This window comes from Arvicanthis niloticus, chromosome 12, assembly GCF_011762505.2.
Source record: "Arvicanthis niloticus isolate mArvNil1 chromosome 12, mArvNil1.pat.X, whole genome shotgun sequence".
Lineage (NCBI taxonomy): Eukaryota > Metazoa > Chordata > Mammalia > Rodentia > Muridae > Arvicanthis > Arvicanthis niloticus.
In genome coordinates this window covers 70,172,705-70,194,711 of record NC_047669.1, presented here as the reverse complement: position 1 = coordinate 70,194,711, position 22,007 = coordinate 70,172,705, and the positions used below count along the sequence as shown (strand labels likewise).

Here is a 22,007-nt window from a genome sequence, read left to right as displayed (position 1 = left end):
GTTTGAAAGGAACAAGATGAAGAGTGATACAGTGGGACATCAGTCATACTTCTCTGGCTTCGGAATATACACAGGCACAGGCACAGGGACAGACAGACAGACACAGACACACAAATGTACACATGTGCATGAGTACACACACAAACACTCAAACACAATCACACACATATGCACAACTGCACACACACACAAATCACACATGTGTACAAGTGCACACATATTCAAACACACATCTATGCACACATGTGCACAAGTACACACACACACTTGCACACAGCCTCCCACACACACATATACATATATGGTCAGCTTGTTTATTGTTCTGTGTCTTACCATAAAGACTATTTGTTAAGCAGACCATAGTTCACAACTATTTCCCATTCCTTTTCATTTAATGCCCTTTAAGCCTTACAAATGTACTTTCAAGGTGGCATCAAGTTTTTTTAATCTTCTAATAACTTTAAATATTACTATTAGTTATCTCTTCAGAAATTCTCCATTGTTACTGTAACTATTACATCACTTATATTATTGTGTTATTAAATACTTGTCAAAATAACAAAAGCAAGCAATATATGATAAAAGTGAGTGTTGTCTCATAATTTTCAGGAGCCAACATCAGTCTGTGGGAAAGAAAGGACTTTGGAAACCTGTGAAAAGTCAAAGACATTATCCCATTTGTGAGGCAACACGGTAACCCATCACAATTTCCCAAATGCTAGCAGCAGACATGAGACAGTCAGAGAAAGAGATGGTTATTATTCATGGCAGCAGCCGAAGCCACAGTGTTAGCATTTGCTTCTGTTCAATGAGCGCCAGTTCTTCCAGGCCAGGTGCAGCTGCACTCACAATGTCTTGTTTTACAGAAGAGAAGTTCTGGCCCATGGATTTGATAAGCTATTGGTATGGCTGGCATTTGCCCCAGAGATAAAACATTATTATTGTCCTATTTGCTCCAGAAGCATGCTTGAAAGATAATTCAAAACAGAAGGAATTGGTGAGTCTTCACTGAAAACCAGAATGCAACTACCTCCTGTTGAACATTTTTCCTGGACAGCATCCAATCATTGTCTCTATGCTGCACTGCTTTGATGAACATGTCTATGCTCCAGCCAACTGACCATTCAGAATCTGCTATCAGTAGATTATACTCAGTCCATTTGTGAAGTCTCAGTGCTTAGTAAGATTACTATAATGAGGACTCCAGTATCATTCAGAAGACAGCAGCTGTCTCTGTTTGACAAAGGTTTAGCAAAAATGATCCACATGCCTTGTGGCTCAAAGGGTTCCACAGGTGGGGTCACTTCTTGATATGTAGCTTTCTGGCCACCAGAAGAATCCACTTTGTAACTTACTGGTGGATAATATGGGCACAAAGCACTGAGGACATAAATGATCTTTGTGTTGATCTAATAGTCAGCTTTTAATTTGCCACATCAAATTACTAATATGAAGATTAACCTGGGTGGGTAGAGGTTCCTCTATGAAGATTAAAGACATTTCTCTGCGCATGTGCTGATCTCAAAGTGTGGAAGATTCATCGTTGGTATAAACAGGGTCCAATAACAATGGTAGAGCTTTATATGGTTTTCTTGGGGGAGGGTAGGAAGTGAGACGTTCCTTCCTGTGCATGTGTGTCGTTTGCTTATTTAGGCATTTGTAATCAAAGAATACAAGTTCTGCATTCCTTTCTTTGAAATCTCCCAGTATATTTGAGAATAAGCTGATATATTCTCAGTAGACAGGGAGATAATACGATGCATCATTGTTTGATAGTGGCTAATGTCATCATGTAGGAGCATGAGGGAAAGAGAAGAAAGAGGAAAGGAGAAGGTAGAGAAGTGGGAAGGGGAAGGGGCGGGGAGGAGTGGGATGGGGAGAGGAGGAGAGGAAGTACTAGTTACTTGTGGCAGGTTTTACGCACCTGTTAAGAGCTCTACAGCAAACCTCTAGTATTTTCAATCCTCTTCACATCCCATGGACATTAGCAACATCATAAATATTTACACAAGAAAACAATTGACTCAAAGGTCCTTCTCTGCCACAGAACAAGGTTTGTACTCCTTTTGGGCATTATCAGACTACAGACACATAGCAAGAAGTGTTTTTGTTGTTTGTGTTCACCTTTCTTTTTCTCGAGCACATAGAACCTCATTATGCAGGAAAATTAGTCACCCAGTTTCAACATAACTGCTAGAGACATTTCCCAAGCTAAGTGTCTATTACTAAAGCATTCAAGGACTGAACAAAGAGATGGACCACCAGTCCCAGTCCATCCTTTACAGGAAGGAGCATCTCACTTCCTACCCTCCCCAAGAGAACCATATAAAGCTCTACCACATTACTGGACCCTGTTTACACCAATGATGAATCTTCCACACTTTGAGATCAGCACATGTGCAGAGAGATTGCCTTTAGTCCTCGCAGAGGAACATCTACCCACCCAGGTAACTCTTCGTAGTAGTAATTTGATTTGGCAAACACAAAGACACCTGCTTACCCTGGACACTGCTTTTCAGTTGTCTTTGCACTTCTTTGAGAATTGAATTTTAATCATCTCCTTGATTCCTTATTATTAACCTACAATAAACTGAAAGGGTATATATTGTCTCAGAGTAGTAGTCAAAATGAGCACTATTGATTCCAATGAAATCCCCTCTGATTTGACTAGTTATTTTACAAGGTTCTTTGACACTCTCTTCTAAAATAGCCATTACTTGTCAAAACCCCAGAACTGATGACATGCCAGACATTACTCTGTGTGCCTCTTTAATCCTAGTATTTCTATGGGACATGCAGGCTCAAGGAAGAGAACCTGTCACACAAAGGGAGAACCTGAAGACTGATTACCTCAGACTTTTGGGTTAACAGTGCTAAATGTGGGGAAAAGATAGCAGTGTAAGTACAGTAGGGGACGTTAATGCACGCTTTTACCACTGGAGAGTTTAGCCAGATGAGAGCCAATAAGAGCAAATAGATTAAAACCACTAGAGATTAAATTGACACAATAGATAAGTGCAAACTATTCAACAGGAAACAGTTCCTTAGAAAATAAAGTTTTGAGTTGGAACTAATTGAAGACTCATAACGCAAGTTAGAAGAAACACTACAGAGAACTCTGTGTCCTTACTAAGGTTTTTCCTATGGTGAGGTCATATGACAGTGCAGAAATACATACACTGAATAATATCACATATATGAACCAAAAATGTCTCCCCCATGGTAGTAATTCTGAGATTTCTGGTTGCACAAGGATAGATGGGTAGTAGAATGGAAAGATGATCATTAGGATGTGTTCAGTGTCTCTCATGTAGTCACAGGAAGGTTGGACACTGTGAGACAGAGAACAAAAGCACGTGAGGTTAGGAGGGGGACACTATGAGAGAGTTTGGAGGGACTTTCTGGGGAGAGTAGGGGCAGAATGACCAAAAGACATTATCTGCATCTATGAAACTCTTACAGCATAACCTTGGGGAAAAAAAAAAAAAACCAAAATTGCTTACTGGGTGATGGGAATGGTTTGTTGTGTCTTTACAGCGGTCGTGTGAAAAAAGACATCTGATTGTAAATGTTAACCACATACAGTTTCTGTTTCTCAGTTTTGTCTCAGGAAAAAAAAACTTGAAAATTTTAAATAAAAGCCTTTTACATTTAATATATCAACATGTAGGTAAACAAAAATAATAAGATACCTAATATAGACAAAAGAACACAGTTCAAGGGCTTAATCACGAGAATGCAAAAATAGATACCTTTACTCTCAGTGTCTTTAATAAGTTATGAGAGGATGTGTGGTTTAAGCGAAGCAGGCTTTTTATATCCTGTGGAATGCATCAGCTTACTTGGAGGAAGAAGAAATGAAAGTGTGAAACTCCACCACTGTATAAACTATAATTTCTGTACTACAGTAAAACAAAGATTCAGTTAATAATACACTATGTCCTGATAAACTGACTCTGAATTCTGATCAAGGGCTGGGTAGGGTGTTCATTTGTGCGACAGGCCACAGTTCAATGGTTTTATACATGACGCAGAACAAGAGGTACTTTATGTAGGTCATGTTATGCTTCTCTAAGCCAAACTAAGGTGACTGTTGGCAGATATATTAGAATACGCAGATGAGAAACAGTTCAAAGACTATAAAGTGCTCCTGCTTTCTTGCTGTCTTTTTTTTTTTTTTTTTAAGGCAAGTTGAAGTTCACCAAGGAACAGTTTTAATAACCATTTAAGCATGGGTGTTAATGAGGATAGAAGAGAACATAAGAGAGAGGAAGAGAGAGGGAAAGAGAGGGAGAGGGAAAGAGAGAGGATAGGGGAATAGGTGAATTTAGGGAACAGACAGTGCATGCTCATGATACATACACATTTCTCAAAACAGAAAGACACTGCCCCCATTCCAATTTCTTTATATTTTTAGTAAATTAATTTCCCAGGCATATTTAAAGGGGGGATTAAAAAAGTACATGAAAGAGATTGTTATATAAATAAATGTTAGCTTTTATTTGATAAAAAAAAAAACCCAAGGTCATTTTTCGTGATTGCTACGATGCTCATTAGAAATATTTATTGCCAATAAAATAAGATCCTCCCCCCCCTCAGTGATCCTGCCTACTCAAGTAGGGATGTGTGGAGAATTAAATTAAATAATAAGTCTACAACATATAAAATGGTGTCTGGTATGTAATAATGATAGGAAGGCCTCAGTAAGTGGTAGCCACTGCAGATCCTATATTGCAGTTGAGAAATAAGATGAGAAATGTTTTGCTTGAGAAGTAGTCACATTCTTTGCGCACATGTGTGTGTGTGTGTGAGTGTGTGTGTGTGTGTGTGAGTGTGTGTGTGTGTGTGTGTATGTGTGTGTGTGTGTGTGCATTTGTTGGAAGAGAGAGCAGCCCATACAACAGAGGAAACAAGGTAGATGCAGGCAGCAGAGAGTTGGGCAAGGCAGCTTGAAAGGGAAGTTAAAGTGATGGGAAGGGATGGTGACTATATGTAGTTAAAGACTAGAGAAATCCAGTTTGTCAGGAATGGTCTGAGAAAAGTAATTATGAAAAAGGAGTTAAATTACTTAGAGTCAATAAAACTGTAGTTATTCCCAAGGACAGGATGGGAATGGTGATGGTACTGGCAGATGACATGGAAAGAGGAAGCAATGCGATTCTAGATATGATCAGGCAAACCAAGAATGTCGATGAATCTCTTTGGGAAGCAGAGCAGGACTGGCCAAGTGCCTGGCTTCTTCTGTGCAGGCAACTGGAAATCAGCATTGCTTTGCGGAGAGTCTCGTGACATAATTAACTTTGGGGTATAATTCCAAACACAGCATTCAGGTAGAAGGGGAGACAGTGGGCTAGGAGTCACAGATACAGGATTCTCAGAAGGCACTGTAAATGATAGCACCATAGATTACAGAATCAGGAGTAGATGAAACACATGATTCTGGAGGCCTGGAAATGGAAAGACATCATAGGTCAGTTCCCAGCCCAGCCTTCACTTTACTATTAGCATCAGTTTCTAAAAACAGATACTTGGTTGTTATTTCTTTAGAAGAGAACATTAGTTCATAACCTACTAACACAAAGGCTTCTAGCAAGCCAGTTTTAATTTAGCTAGACTATTGAAATCTCCTATTCAAAAAATCCTATTGTCAATTTTTTGGGGGTGTTTATGTATTTTTCTACTGTCTGAATTGACTCCTTGTTTTCCAGATTTTTTTTTATTGGATATTTTCTTTATTTATTTATATTTCAGATGTTATCCCTTTTCCCCATTCCCTTCCCCCAGAACACCCATCTCTTCTCCCCTCCTCCTGCTTCTATAAGGGTGCGCCCCTACCCACCCACCCAGCTCCCTGCCCTCGAATTCCCCCACACTGGGGCATCCAGATGCCATGTCTCTGTATCCATAAACTTTCGTACAATATGTCAATTTTAATCAAGCATAATGGATTCTGTTTGCCTTCTCTGTACATTGCTTATAGACCTTGATAAAAAACTGTTGTGTCTTGTCCACACCACCAATGAAGGGTCCCTGGGACACAAACTGTCTTTATCTTATGTTATTGCTTCTCTTATTCTGTGGTATATGTCTGAAATACTTGATAAATATTTCCTAAACTAACAAATCCGTGAAACAATTAATATGTGTCTCTTCTTGGCACATATTTCATGGTTGAATGTGGTGAGGATTGTTCATCCAAGATAGAAATATTCACAATATTCTCTGTAAAGTTGGAGGGGGTAAGGTCCCTGATGCATTGAATATAAAGCTACAATGTGTGTTACTGAGGTGGAGTATATGATTTCTCATTATTGTGGACTCTCTGGAATCTAGCGTGATATGAACCTGCCTATCTGTAAGTTATAGGTGCCTTCAGGTAAGTTGCTTGGTATTTGGACCAAATAAACTCTGATAGTAACATAGCTGTCATGACATAGCACTATTCAGGCTACAGGAATAACCTTCAGGACTCTTTGTTTTCTGAAAGTCTGTGAGATTTTGTGTGCGTATTTGTAAGTAAAAGTAATACTGACAATGGCAGGGGTTACATAAATTAATTAATTCCCAGATTTGTGTAGTTGTTAGATAAAAGCACATATTTATATATATTCATTTCTGTATGATGCTATATTAGATTGTGGGGATAAAAATGTTTGGAGATGTGAGGAGTTTGTATTTATATCTTTTTCTTTATGTCTATTGCTCTAATGTTCTGTTTTTCAGATACCAATACTTGAAACAGTAACACTTTGCCTTCTAAAATTTTGTGGTTAAACTGACAGCAGAGCTATGCATGACTGTGCCACCAGGCATTTCATGGAGTAAGTGCTGTCTGAGCTCTAATTATTTATAATTCTGTAACACTGCCCTTTAGGTAAAGACGACCCATGCATAGAACACATACCGAGCCTGTGCACATGCATATGCCTCAATGACGAACTCATGATTCAGGTGCTGGGCTCTTGGTCCTATTAGAGATAAGCCAGGTAAAGAGCGTCTAAACATAAATTCGATAAACATTAACCTAAGTATGGCTGTACCTATTACTAATGCTACTCGGCAGATGTGTCCAAGGTTGCCCAAGAAGACTCCAGCCACTGCCTACAAACTGTCTGGTGATGAAGTCCTAGAACGAGTCCCTTAATTACATCAGACAATGACTGCCAAAGAGTGATGGCTCTTACCTCATATTCTGAGCTAAATTTAGCACATGAGCATAAGACCTCGGAGTCTTTATGGCTTTATCTTCACACATATCCCTCCTGGTAAAAGAGACCTGTATTGCTGCAGAGAAACCAATGAACTAGCTCATATTTTCTACTCTCCTGGGCAGAGGGAGACTTGATAAGTGTGGCCATGATCATTGAACATTAAAATAGAAGAAAGTGCTGTGATTTAAATTGAATTTCTAGCCAAAGGGAATGGAATTGAGATTTGACAGATAATTTGAATTCCCATTAAAATAGCCACTGGAGGTGCTGGATACGCCAGTCTGTGAAAACTGCAGTGGATAGTAGAGACTGGCCACTTCTATGCATTTAAACCACATATGTAGAGACATAGACCTACAAGCTTTTAAATAGCCTTCAAAGTACTCAAATCTAGCAAAAATTTGGATACATTCTAATGTGATTATTTATGCCAACCAATCCATAGAGTCCCTTTCGGAAATTGAGGTCAGATGTAGGAAATAAATACTGTCATGTTCATCATAAGAGGTTTTGTTCTTTTTATCTAGAATCATATATTTCAGTGGTAATATGAATAACATTGAAATATATCACCTTGTTGGATTCATGATAAGTGCCATTTTGTCCAACTTTCTTTATGAATTTGCTATGGTTCAACCTGGAGTCGATCATTTTAACTGAACTACATCTCATCACCCACATTCTAAACTATCACAGACAAAGCTCAATCTCAAATGACTGTTTATTCATCTATAGAATTTAATGAAGCAAGCACGCATTTTCTGAATAAACATATTTTCATGGGAAACCATTTTCTGTTTGGATGTTGAAATAAAGGAAAACATGCAGGAGTCTTTTTTCCCAGGATGGCCTTTAAAATTCTTCTGATCATAAAAGTTGTAAGAATTTTTTTATCTTCTTTTGCCAACCTCTCGCCTTATAGAATACTTGCTTTGCCCATTTTACAAAGAGAATAGAATTATTTCTCAGCTAGTTATGTGTAGTTTGCCACTATTCAAAATAGTTTGCTTCAAATTTCAAAGACAATTCCAAGAGAGAAATATATATATATATATATATATATATATATATATATATATATATATATATATATTTGTGCGCTGGTGGTCAGAACTGTAGTGAGTCCACAGCCTTCAGAAGTGTCTGTTTGGGTTGGATAAATTACAAGGAGCCCCATTAAAACCGAGACACGCTGATTTATGGTTATACTCAATCGATGGAGGGTATTTCAGAGATCATCCAGTTTTATGGGAGGCAGGAGCGCTACTTCCTGGATATGAGAGAGTTCAGATGCAGCCTCAGACAACAAGGAAGATGAGTCTGTAGACAGAACTGCCACTCTCTGAGAATATATAAAGGAACAAGACGAATGAGTGCCAGACTCACACCTGACGTGCTCCCAGCTGCTCTTCACAGACCACTACCACTCTCTCAAGTTCGCTATGGCTAACCGCAACAACTGCTCCGGCAACTGCAGCTCTGGATCGCTCAGAAATTCCTGCCATATGCCAGCCAACTCCTCCGTTGCCCTCTGCTCTACAAACATGGGCTGTGGAGAGGTCTTCTGCATCCCCAGCAGCTGTCAAGATCACACCTGGTTCATGGACAACTGCCCAGAGACCTTTGCAGACCCTATCAGTGGCCAGCCACCTAGCCGTCAAGCCAGCAGCTTTGAAAACTCCTGTTGTTCTTCTGCATACTGTGTGCCCAGACCCTGCCAAGGATCTGGCTATCTTCCTGCATCTTCCTTCGTCTCTGGCTCTTGCCTCCCAGCATCCTACAGGCCCGTGAGCTATGTATCTAGTAGTTGCCGGCCGGTGAGTCCTTTCATCAACAACTGCCATCCTGTAAGCTGTGTGTCTGGTGGATACCGCCCACTCCCTTGCGTATCCAATAGCTGCCGACCCACAGGCATTGTCACTTATGGATGCAGGCCTTCAGGTTGTGTGACTTATAGCCCTCAGTCCATTCACATTGTGCCAAGCAGCCTGAGACCTCTGCAGCCTGTCTGTGGCAGTTGCCAACCAGCGATCCCTGTGTTTGGTACTTGTCGTCCTTCTTGCTCTGTACAAGGAGGCCAGTAGCCTCCATGTTCTAGTGAACAGCAATGATGCAGATGCGGCATAAAAATTGCAACTCTCTGGGTGTTTGCTTCTTTCTGATTAGCAACTGCGTTTCCTTGCTTGCACCGTGTCTCTGTTAATGCAAACTGTTCTCTTCTCACTCTGACTTGCTTTTATCTCGCCCTTGTTGTAAAATCTCTGCTCCTATTGCTGCTAATGTTGCTTAGGCAGGAGGAATATGTACCTGATATGATCCACACTATAATAAATGAGATTAATTCAGAATTAAGAATCTAGTGCTTTGATTTTTCTTTCATGACTTCATTGTAACACAGGAGTGAGCAGCCTCACCTGCTTGCCAAACGATGCTCTGCTGTATATGCTACCGACACCTGACACCTGGACAGTGGTTTATTATTTAGGAATGTAATGGCTTCAGAAAAATATGGGAGGACCAAATCTTTACATTTCTCAAAGTGATGGTCAAAAGGAGAGCTCAACACTAATCTCTTACCTCTGACTTCTATTGCACACACCTCCACCAGAATATTTTTTAATTGCGAACCCTGCAGTAAGCTTCTGTGTGAGCCTAGGTGTCTTCCTTTGATCTGATCGCATAAGGCAGGGTAAGTACTTTCTTTGTTGTTGCTATTCTGCCTTCTTCTCTGGATTTATCCCGTTCAACTTAGTATCTCAAGAACCATGTACCCACACTCTTGTCTGACATATGGTGTCTCATAAATGTATTCTTTTGAAATAACCATCACCAGTTTATACGTGCCACTATCAAGAACAACTTTGACTTTCTCCATCTGCTGGAAATATCACAACACAATTCAAATTCATTAATTAACCTTAGACTTAACCAACAACTAAGAAACTATTGAACACTCATGTTTTGTAGAGTCGTGTGTGTCAGACAGAAAAGACAGATATGTAAAGAACTCTGATATGTACTATCAGAGGTTGCCAGAAGTCATACACTATGGAATACGTCTCATTTGAATCCCATTAATCAAATAAAGCTGAAATATAAGTATGTGAATGCATCTTTTTGAAATACTGGAAATGGCCGTCTTCAAATGCAAAAACTAAAAGAGGAAGGAGAACATTAAAATCAGACTCAAATGTGACATAGACACTAGAATAATCAGAAGAGGATTTTAAATTACTCTGATGTGTGTTCTCAAAGGTATGATCAAAAAACAATTGGGCAAAACAGAGACATGGAGATTCAGTGAAAGGATTTTTAAAATACTAAAAGCACACGTGAGACAACAGACCAAGGACAAAGGCCCATTACTACGTGTCCCCACTAATTCTAAGACGATGGAGCCCTTCCATCTTCTCTGCCATATGTCTGCAGAGAACCATGGCCTGGTAAACAGCAAAAAGAAGAATCTTTTCTCCCAGATGAGGCATGTGCCTCTGTTTCACAGTCCTAATCCTGCCTGTAAATTTCCCAGCACTGATAGAGAATGAGAGTTCTTCCTTTTAAAAACAAATATTTACTTATTTTGCGATGCTGGGTGTGCAACTAAAGTGTCCTGTATGAGGTCAAAGTTGTGCCTTTACACTATAGCCTTCGGTTCAGAATGACAGCACACTTCCTACCCTGTTCCTAATGCTGTTGTTCTATAGTCCACTTGCTAGACTTTTTAATAGATGGCATCTGTAACTTCAGTTTCCAAATCCTGTCCTAGACAAGTTCCTGACACCCAACCTTGATAATTAAATTACACGACGAAGTCTGGCTCTAAATAAGACATGCAGCTATAGGTTAAATTTCTTACAATGATATTTCAAAATGAGACTAATATATCTATCACATATAGGTTGTTCTGTGCTAAAGATGGCACTATCATTCTGATGACTGGCCCATATACTCATCTTACCTGTTTCTGAACTTCAAGATAAAACTATAAAGTATCTTCCCAGAGCACAGGTCATGCGATCATTTTACTAAGAATCCTGTGACATTCTTCCAACTTATTATATGAACTATTTCTTTGATTTTTTTATCTAGAGCAAAGGACACTGAACTTATAACTGGTAAGAAAATAAACAATACTTTCAAGAAATTGCTACAGGCTGAACATGAAATAGCACGAAAATAGAAAGCCTCTGGTATACTGAAAATAAGAAAATAAGAAAGACATAAGTAATGTTAACTAAGAACTCTCAAACTGAAAGAAAAACAAAAACAAAGAAACAAAGACACGAGACCAGATATTCTGCAAGCTCAGACAGTGTATCACCATTGATAATTGAAAATGAAAACATTAACACAAAGGATATGAGATTGGGTATACCGTTCCAAACTGCAGAGACCAGACAGAAATTCTCCTCAAAGGAAGTAGGATATGAGTTACAACAAACTTCCTTACAGAAATTACAACTACAAAAAGGCATTTGAATTGGATGTGGTAATATGATTCATGTTGTTCCATTTTATATAAGTTTATTTTATGCATATTAATGAGCCTTTGTGTGAGGTGCATGACTGATCGGCCCAGAAGTAAGGAGAAGGCCTTGTGCCCCTTACACCCAGAGTTCCACATGGTTCTGAGCTACAACATGGATGTTGAGAATCAAACTCCAATCCTTCAGAAGGAGCATCCAGTGTTCTTAACCCCTGAGCTCTCTCTCCAGGCCCACCATAGTCACATTCTTATTTAAATCGTTAAATTGCTTTGCTTTGCTAGACTCTGTTCCTTGCAATAGCCAGAAAAGTATTTTAAAAAAACTAAATGGTTCAGTCTGATAACATAGTGTGTTCTTGCTTGGTTTGATTAATACAGTTGTATAGTTTGAAAATATTTCAGCATGATAAATTACTAAGCAAACCAGAGATCCTTGCATCATACTAAACTCTCTGCTGGGTGGTAGGAATGTAATAGTGAACAGTTCAGTCCCAGAGAGGGTTAGAAGATAAATGGTAAATACTGATACGAAAATAATGACGTAAGCGTGTTTTACATAGTACAAAGAGGGGGTGAGAAATACTATAACAAAGAGAGGTGATTACGTTTATAAAACTCAGAAGTATTAAGTTGTTAAGACTGACAACTGAGAGAAGCAGGGAGGCTTACTGCATATGTCACTCCTCCCTTCTCTCCTCTTAATCTCACCCACAGTTCTGCACCAAACCCCAACCATCTGTTGTGACCTCCCCTCCCTCTGTGCTCCTATCCCCAGCAGATCAAGAGGATGTTCTTCTCCAACATTCCTCTCAATTCTGTTCTCTGTCCTAACCCCCAACTCTGAAAGGCCAGAGCAACAATTAGGTCAGTGAAGCAGCAGATAGGCAAGCTTCAGATTCCCACTCTCCCTCCTCTCCTCTAAATCCAATGTCTCTGTCTCATCCGCAGCTCTGTAGCAGACTACATATTGTGGCCTCTCCTCACTCTTCGCCCATATTTCCAGAGAATTAAACATATCCTTGTGGTACACCCTGTGTTCCTCCTTCCTGTGAACTTGTTTACATCCACCACCATATCCCCACTCCTAAGTGTCAGTTCCCAATGCCTAGAACCCATTCTATGCAGAACCCAAGTGTCCACACCTAGCAAGGTCCCAGAAATTTCTACTAGAAAGCACATAGCCACCAAAACCTCTAAGAACCAGAATGAACAATGAAAACAAGGGGTGGGGGGTCACTTCAACAAGGACAATAACAGAAATCAGCACCTAGAATAATAATCAATCCAAACCCAGATGCTAAATGCCGGCATAGAAAGATAACCAATAAAAGCCAGGACAATATGTCTCCAGAGAGACCAGCAACACTACCCAGATTATTCCAAAATAGTTGAAGCACAAGAAAATGATCTTAAAACATCCCCTATGAATATCATAGAAGTTCTTAAAGTCAAAATGAGTAAACCCCTTAAATAAATCTATGAAAACCCAAACAATAGAAAGGAATGAAAAAAAGATACAGAAAAATTGCAATAACTTTCTGCTTTCTATCTGACCATCAAGGATTAAAGCTGGATATCAATAACAACAGAAACAACAGCAAGCTACAAACTCATGGAAACAGAGCAACCCACCACTGAGGGAAAGTGGGTCAAAGCTGGGGGGTGATGGTGCAAGTCTTTGTTTTTAGCACTTGGAAGGCAGATGTAAGAAGATGTCTGATTTTGAAGGCAGCTTGGTCTACACAGTGAGTTCAGGACAGCCATGGCTACACAGAGAAACTCCGTCTTAGAAGGAGATGAGAGAGAGAGAGAGAGAGAGAGAGAGAGAGAGAGAGAGAGAGAGAGAGAGAATTAAAAACTTTCTAAAATTTAATGAAAATGAAAAACCAACATTAACCCAAGCTTACAGGATGCAATGAAGGCAGTTCTAAGAGACAAGGCCATAGTACTAGGTCCTACATAAAAAATAGATTTCATACTAGTAAATTGACAGCACACCTGAAAGCTGTAGAACAAAAGGAAGAAATTACACCCAAAAAGAATGGATGGAAAGAAATAATCAAACTCGGGCTGAAATCAAAACAAACAGCAGCAGCAGCAAAGAACCAATAATAAGTAGAGTTGGTTCTTGGAGAAAAATCAATATGATTGACCAGTCCTTATCCAAATTAACTAAAAGACTTAGAGAATGTCCAAATTAACAAGATTAGAGACAGAAAGGGGCATAACAATAGATCTGCAGAAGTCCAGAGAATCATAGAAATTTACTTTTAAAACCTGTATTCCAGCAAATTAGAAAATCTAAGAAGTATCTATAACCCCCTGTGAAATGGAACAGTATTTCAAAGTCATCCAGGGCAGGGGGGCAGGGGAAAAGAAGAAGAAGAAGAAGAAGAAGAAGAAGAAGAAGAAGAAGAAGAAGAAGAAGAAGAAGAAGAAGAAGAGGAGGAGGAGGAGGAGGAGGAGGAGGAGGAGGAGGAGGAGGAGGAGGAGGAGGAGGAGGAGGAGGAGGAGGAGGAGGAGGAGGAGGAAAGACAACAGTGACAAAGACAACACCACCACTAACAACAACAACACACACACACAAAAAAAAAAAAAAAACAGGGTCAGCTGGTTTTAGCATAGAATTCTACCAGACTTTCATAGAAGAATTAAGGTGAGAGAGAGAGAGAGGTTTCCTTTCCTTTCCTTTCCTTTCCTTTCCTTTCCTTTCCTTTCCTTTCCTTTCCTTTCCTTTTTTCTTTTCTTTTTTCCCTTCCCCTTCTCTCTCTCTTCTTCTTCTTCTTTTCTCCCTCTCTTTCTCTCTCTGTCTCTTTACACACACACACACACACACACACACACACACACACACACACACACACAGAGAGAGAGAGAGAGAGAGAGAGAGAGAGAATGAATTGTACTTACAGGACTCAAAGAGTGATGAACTGGCCAAGGTGTAGGCAAGAGACCTTTAGAGGTCAAGGCTTGGGCATAGAGATCAAAGTCAAATGCAGGAACTTGAGGACAATGCAGAGCTAAATGAGGTTGGTACAGCCAGAGGGAAGTGACAGAGGAGGATATTGCCAGAGATCGTACCCACTGTGTTCAGTGTATCAGATTCTGGAGCTAACAGCAGGGTTGGCCCCATCAGGTACGTCTACAATGTGTGAAGTAGCATTGGTGATTTTCCAAAAACGGAATAAATTCCACCAGATGGTTCTCTAATTAGAGGTGAGGATTTCTTAGAGACTTACTGTAAATCATAGCATCGAGCTGAGATAATAAAACTCAAAGTCCATATACACAAGAAGATTTGCTCTTCCATGAGATCAACTTGAAATGACAATGTTTGGGATGTATCCATTATTCACACAGTGCTGGCTTTTTTAGAGTTAGTGTAGATTTCGACTGGAGATTTTCAGAGGAAACTGTTTCAGCACAAAACTATCCATACTATATCTTGCAAAAGCCTTGCTTATAGTTTGAATGTAAGAAAAATCATGAAGCTATACACTGGGATGTGAAAGGTACCCTGATTATAAGATTCATATGAAATTAAAAGTGCATTTTTTATTTGATATTTTATTTATTTACATTTCAGATGCCATCCCTCTTCCCCATTTCCCCCACCCCCATTAATCCCCTATCCCATCCCTCCTCCTCCTTTTTTTGCCTTTAAACTGTTTAAGTTACATGTAAGTATTAAGGTCAGTTCTAGGTTGAGGAACTAGCAATACAATAGCTGTAAATTGTCCAGGAACAAGGAAGACAATAAACCCAGATAATCAGAGAACATGCACGATAATAAACAGAGTCTTGTGATCACTCCTGTGATCACTATTTCTAAGGGCTTATCAGGATGATCAAAATATCTGAGCATACTTCTCTGTCCTAGTCCAAAGTCATTTTTATGCCTGAAGCCTACTTCTTTGTTCTAGCTTAAGATTTAGATTTCTGCCTAAAATTTCTTCTTTGTTCTATCCTAGGATTTAGATTTCTGCCTGTGATTACTTCTTTGTTCCAGCCCAATGTCAGATCCCTGCCTGCAGTCCATTTCCTTGTCCTTGGCCAATGACAGATTCCTGCCAGGCAGCCCCAAAAGCTCTCCACATCTCCCCCTTTTTATTGCATAAACCAGACTGAGTCTGTCTTAGGTCATTCTGACAAGAAAGCCTTCCTTACCTGTCATGAAATATGCACTATCATAAGCAAAAAGTGCATTCTTAATTTTGAAACATTTCTGACACATTTGAAATGTGTCCTGGTAGTTATTAAATATTTTCTTCATCTTTTTCAATATACAGGCATTTTTGTTCTTTCAAGTTATTAAAATGATTCCAATTTTTAAACTGAGTTCATTACTTTTTTACTAAGAAATTACCACATTTCTTAATGAGTAATTATATATAATTAATTGATATTAATTATTGGTGGCATGGTAACAATGAATATTTCTCTGTCTTTCTTGTGAAAATAAAATGTTCGAAGTTTGGGTAGTACACTGAACCAAAGCCATGATGTTTCCTCCCTCTAATCTAAATTGTGTTGAAAGATAAGTCTGGCAATAAAACTCAAAATCTATTACAAATCACACAGTTGCTTATTCTCTGAGGGGTTCTATCAAATTCCTTTATAAACACACATAATTAGATAATATTCCTCTGTATTAGTGAAAGTGTCTATATTATATTCTGGAAGACTGTCCCTTTTTCTAATAGGTGAGGATACTTTATGTGACACTGAAGCCTCCAGAATATCAAGAACCTACAGGTTATTGATCTTAAGGTATATTAAAATGCTGCTAATGAGAAATCGTAAAACTTACAAATTTCATGTCACTGTAAGGGCAGATTGAGAACCAGTCCATCTGTACTGACCGTATCAGATACAGTATCAAACCTATCAGTCTGATGAAGACTCTCCAGTTGAGTGCAGGGTAACAGTGCTGCAAATGGACATTAGATATATATTTATTTCAACTGATGTTCAACAGCCATTTCAGTATCAGAAGAATACAAACCTATTTTTTATGATACTTAATATAACCTTGATACCAGTGACCTTTACAACCCTGCTTAGTAAGTTTCTTACAGTCAAGTGTTAAATTAAACAAGAATAAAGTAAATTGTTGATACTGTATCATTATTTCATCCTTCCCCTGAGAACATTAGAATGTCAAGCCTTCCAAATTATACACATCAACAAATGTCATATTTGCTATGTTAGGTGTTAAGTTAATTATGGCAATGCTGACAAGCTCTATCATAACACACAGGAAATTACAAAGCAGTATGAGACACGACCCTTGACACAGGAAACACTCACACTCACTAATCACAGAAAACACCTCTTCATTAAGATCTAGAAATAAAAGCAGAAACTCACTGGGGGTGTCCACTAATTTTTGTAATATCTAGTTTGACCATAATCATTAGACACAGCCATTAACTTAGTTTCTTCTCAAAGAGACTAAAGGATCACACAGACCTTTGAATTTCCATTAATCTATTTTTTCTTATCCAAAGCCAAAATATATTAGGGTTTTCTAAGAGTATTCTAAAATAAACATTGTATTCTCAGCTTCCATCTCTTATCAATTATTTAAAAAATAATAATAATAGGGTTTTCAATATGTATCATTTTGCAGGAAGTATAACCAACCAGGCTTTTAAATAACCTCATATGGTAGCTCCCTAGAAAACATTGAGATCATTTTATTTCCATGACCTGAAGACATTAATTTTTTTTTAGTAAAGAGCCTTTGTCAGTTCTCTAGGGTGTCTGGTGATGGCTTTCAAGAAACACCTGTATAATACAGACCTATACGTTTGTCCCAGAACTTGGCTAAATGCAGTGTAAACAAGCTGTATGTTAAAGCAAACCTGCTGTCTTGTTTACTATAGAGAAACATGTTCTCCATCACTTTCCTTATCATTAGAATGAAGCAGGGCTTTGAAGCACAGGAAACAAGGAAATTCCTCAAAGTGTCCTACTGGAAGAATCTTCTGTATGAAGTTAATAACCAACACCCAGTCTTTTTCCTGCTTAATTCCTTATGGAAGAATGCAGGAAGCAAAAAGCTTTCCAAAGAATACCCAGGACAATACAATACATATATATTGTATATAGACATATATACATATATGTCTATACATATATATACATATATGTATATATATACATATATAGACATATATATATATATATATATATATATGAAAAGACAACTACATTAAAAAAAAAAGCCTCAGAGCCCGAAAGTACATTGGTAAAACATTTGCTACTTTTGTTTAAAATTGAGTCTCCAAACGCATTCATTCAGCATCATTTATTCAGCAAGTAGCTTTGAATGTCTGTAAACACAGAACGCCATTTCTACAGTCCAACAAAGCACACTTCCACAGGCTTCTTTTCTCTGGATCCTTTGTTTCTAAACAGACAGTTTGCAAGTACCAGCCTGCTTGTGCTTTGGATGGAGCAGCAAAGGAATGAAGTCTGCACACAGTGTGCTCCTCTGGAGTCTCTTCCTGGTGTGTGACAGCAAGTTTGATAGGAAAAGGAGGCATTTTCTGTAAAATAAACTATTTATAGAGTGTCAGAAGAAATGCCAAGGAAAAACAACTTCCATTAGTAATACCTTTCAGGATACAGTGAGTTATTTTTTTATATATATTTTATGTAATCTGATAGTTTGCAAATTTTCTTATCCTGCATACTCTGGGCTGTGCTTCATAGACACATCTTCAATGTAAATTAGCTTGTTGGATCCGATTAAAAGTGTGTGAGTGTGAACCACTAACAGATAGGCACACTTATGTGCTTCATTGTTCTTCATCAAGTCTCTGAATAGTTTTCAAAACAACATATGGCACAAAAATGCAAAATCCTTTAAAACTATCCTCGGTAAAATGGTCATTTCCTTTTGAGTACTTGAATAAATGACTCTTTTTATAGAGGAGGCATTTAAGACATGGTTTTAAAATTTACAAGTCAAGATACAAAAGCTAGGGAAATAGATGTAACCTGGTGGTCAAGTACTTGCTGAACACATATGGAATCTAAGGAATAAGCCCTTGTGCTGAAAAGAAAAACGACAAGGCCAACAATAAAACAAAAGCTGGAAAGCTAGGCAATCACAGAAAACTGATCAAGGTGATGGCTCAGCAGGTTAACAGGTTAGCCACGTGGATGTGGGCACAAACACAACATAGTGTGCAAGCAGAAGTCAGAAGATAATTTTTAAGAGTGAGTCCTCTTTCGCCATATGATCTGGGAATGAAGCTCAAGTTGGCAGACTGTGGAACAAACAGCTTTGTCAACTGAAGATGTGTGAGAGCTTGTAGCATCAACTAGACATGACTTAGACTCATCTAGGAAAGGAACCTCTAGCCATGCCTGAGAGGCATCATGCAGATGTGGTTTTCCTCTAGGGGTATCTGTGGGGGGTATTTTCTTGATTGTGTTGATTAAGAAAATAATAAAAAAAAAATATGAGGGTAACACCATTTCCTTGACTGAGTCCTGGACAGAATGAAAGGTTAAAGGTTACTGAGCTGCAGCTTCCATAACTGCTTATTAACTGGACACAATGTGAAAAGCTGCCTCTTGATCCTTCAAGCTTGCCTTCCTATGAGAGAATGTTGCCTGACTTGAGAAGCAAGATAAATCTTCCTTAAATTGTTTTTATAGGGTACTTTATCACAGCATCTAGACAAGAAACTAATACAAACAGGTCCTTACTAATTCACCTAGGCTGGCTGTGTACTCTGTAGCCCAGGCTCGCTTTGAACTTGGCATCTCCTGTCTCAGTCTTCTTTTTTAGGCCTGGGATAGCAGGATCAACTTTGAAATGCGACTTTAATTAATTATGGTTCCAGAATGTTATTAGATAAAACCTTTATGCCTACTGGTTAGTAACTAGAATAAGAACAATATTTGACCATGAGAAGGTTGTAGGGTATTCTCCCTGACATCTGGATGCTTATCAAGGAATTCTGCAGGTACAATAAATACTTAACACAGAAATTAATGAATGCACAGAATGCCTAGAAGTAGAGAATTAAAGCAGTAATCACATTTGGGAAAATGCCTTCGACTTTTTGGAAGCTCATGCTCGAATCTTATCACTAATTTCTTGTCCTTGTGTTGCTCTCTGTCCTGGATCTTGGTTTATTCAATACTTGTTTGCCTGGGTTTTGGATTGCTGCCCAGAGAACTGTGTTGAACCTGTCAGCTGCCAGCTGGGCAGCATGGACCTAGCAGCCATGTAACCTCTTGCTGACCTTTCCCAGATCTTGTCAAGAGCTCACTTTCTTCCTGCTATTCCCCATGCCCTAGTTCAGTCTGCCCATCAACCTACACCAGCTGCTTAAGGGTCGCAGTTAATAGCTTCCTATCTTTCAGCACCACTCCTGGGTCTTCTAGCCCATGAAATTATATGTCTAATAGTGGCTTCTCTTTGATCTATGTCTCCTAATGTGGCCATTGGCCATGTGAATAGCAGTACCTAACCACTAACCTAATTGTTCTATGCCTTTAAAGCTCAGGGACATGCATCTGGGGGATCTAAAGCTCACATTCTCTTTGGAGTGCATAAGATTTATGTTATAATAATTTTTGGTTAAGCAAAATCAATATAGGATTTGGGATTCATACTAGAATGTCTTGCTATTCATCACTTCACAAACTCTCAAATACTGAGGGCACACATGGCAGTGGGGAAGGGCACAAAGCAGAAGGTTTGTGAGGTTTTTGGGGGGAATATGCTCCTAGTATAATTTATGCTTATATTAAAATGGTCTCATGTAATCCGGTATAATAAAATTTTAAAACATCCCCAGGAAAAATATTTTACTTTTACCAGTAGTAAAAAGAAAATTCCAGGATAACCTAGTCTCTAGCTCATGTTTTTGTTTGCGTGCCTTCTGGTAAGTAAAAATAGTTTTTCCCAGCTGCAAGTAAGTGTACATTCTTGAGCTCTATATGTATGTCTTTTGATAATTTCCATTTGATAATTTTAGTAAATCTGTGGTATTTTTAATGAACGAGAGAGCTGTGCACACTTGATGTCTTTTCTCGTTGTTTCGTGAAAATGTCAGACCAAAGCAACTTAAGACGGAAAGGATTCGTTTGACTTCCATGTCCAGGTTACAGTCTGCCATCGTGGACAAGACAGCAGGAACATGAAACACCTTGTCACATATGTCCATTGGGCTGGAGAGGTAGTTCTGTGATTAGGAGCTTGTGGCTTTTCCAGAGGACCTAGGTTCAATTCTCAGAACACATATTGCAGCTCACAATTGGAATTTTAAGTGACTGAGATTCTCTCTGTGGGTTCTAGGAACCAAATCTAAGTCTTCTGGGAGAACAGCCAGTGTTGTTAACCATAGAATCATCTATTTCCCAATTAATATTAATCGCCAAAATCATGCCAGATACTGTACTATTTTGCTTAGATTCTTGTGAGTGTTGGTCTTCCTAACATCCTTTGCCTTTTAAAAATATATTCTGATGAGAACCCAGCCTCCAATGCTTTTCTGAGACAACAGTGGATAGAGCTGAATGTGGCTGGATTCCACATTGTATTCCAGTGTCAGTGAAGAGAATTGTGTGTGGAGTTAGCTGCACCCTTTCACGGTTCCTAAAGATGGCAGCTGATCACAGTCCACTGACTCTGTTGTTAAAAATCAGAGCGGTCACTGTGACTGTGAGCACAGTGCTATGGAAGCATTTAGTGCCTATCAGAGATAGGTCACTAAAAGGCATGTGCAAATTTCTCAGAAATCAATGTGTGTAGAATCCTATCAACTTCACTGCTTATAAGAAAATTATGATAAAGTTATACATAAGATATAATTGTTCCTATTATAAAAATGTCTAAATTCTAGTTTTAAATACAAATATAATCTGATGATTGTGTTTTAGGAATATTTTATTGACTATTACTAACACACTGAGCTAAATGAGTGGCTTCAGGATAATCCTATAATTCCATTTAGTGGCTATAATCGGAATTGGTTTTCTGCAACTTATTAAGATCAGGGAAATATTATTTTTAAGAAATAGATGACAAAACTCATGAAGACATCGAAAACAGACACAAATTCAGTGTGTAGCACTCATTCCTGCCTTGCAAATAGAACCACAGAACTGTCTCATCCTTTACAGACTTCACCTGGATACTGCCTGATGCTATGCAAGGAAGTAGTAACAGGTTTCTCATCATGAAATATATCGACTCTCCCACATTTCCTGATAATAAAATAGAAGAAATGCTACAAACAACCAGAAGAATGGAATTATATGCAGAATGGCGGATCAAGTAG

General features: G+C 38.7%; 1 protein-coding gene across 1 annotated transcript; it reads left to right on the top strand.

Moving 5' to 3' along the window:
* Positions 1-8,316: 8,316 nt before the first annotated feature.
* LOC117718273 (keratin-associated protein 26-1) lies at positions 8,317-11,084 on the top strand. The gene has a single exon (XM_034515846.2). It carries the CDS (start codon positions 8,654-8,656, stop codon positions 9,293-9,295), a length of 642 nt encoding a protein of 213 aa, XP_034371737.1. The 5' UTR covers positions 8,317-8,653; the 3' UTR covers positions 9,296-11,084.
* Positions 11,085-22,007: the final 10,923 nt, after the last annotated feature.

What these genes read in the sequence shown, in the direction of transcription:
- LOC117718273 (XM_034515846.2), top strand. Translation starts at nt 8,654, where the DNA reads ATGGCTAACCGCAACAACTGCTCCGGCAACTGCAGCTCTGGATCGCTC.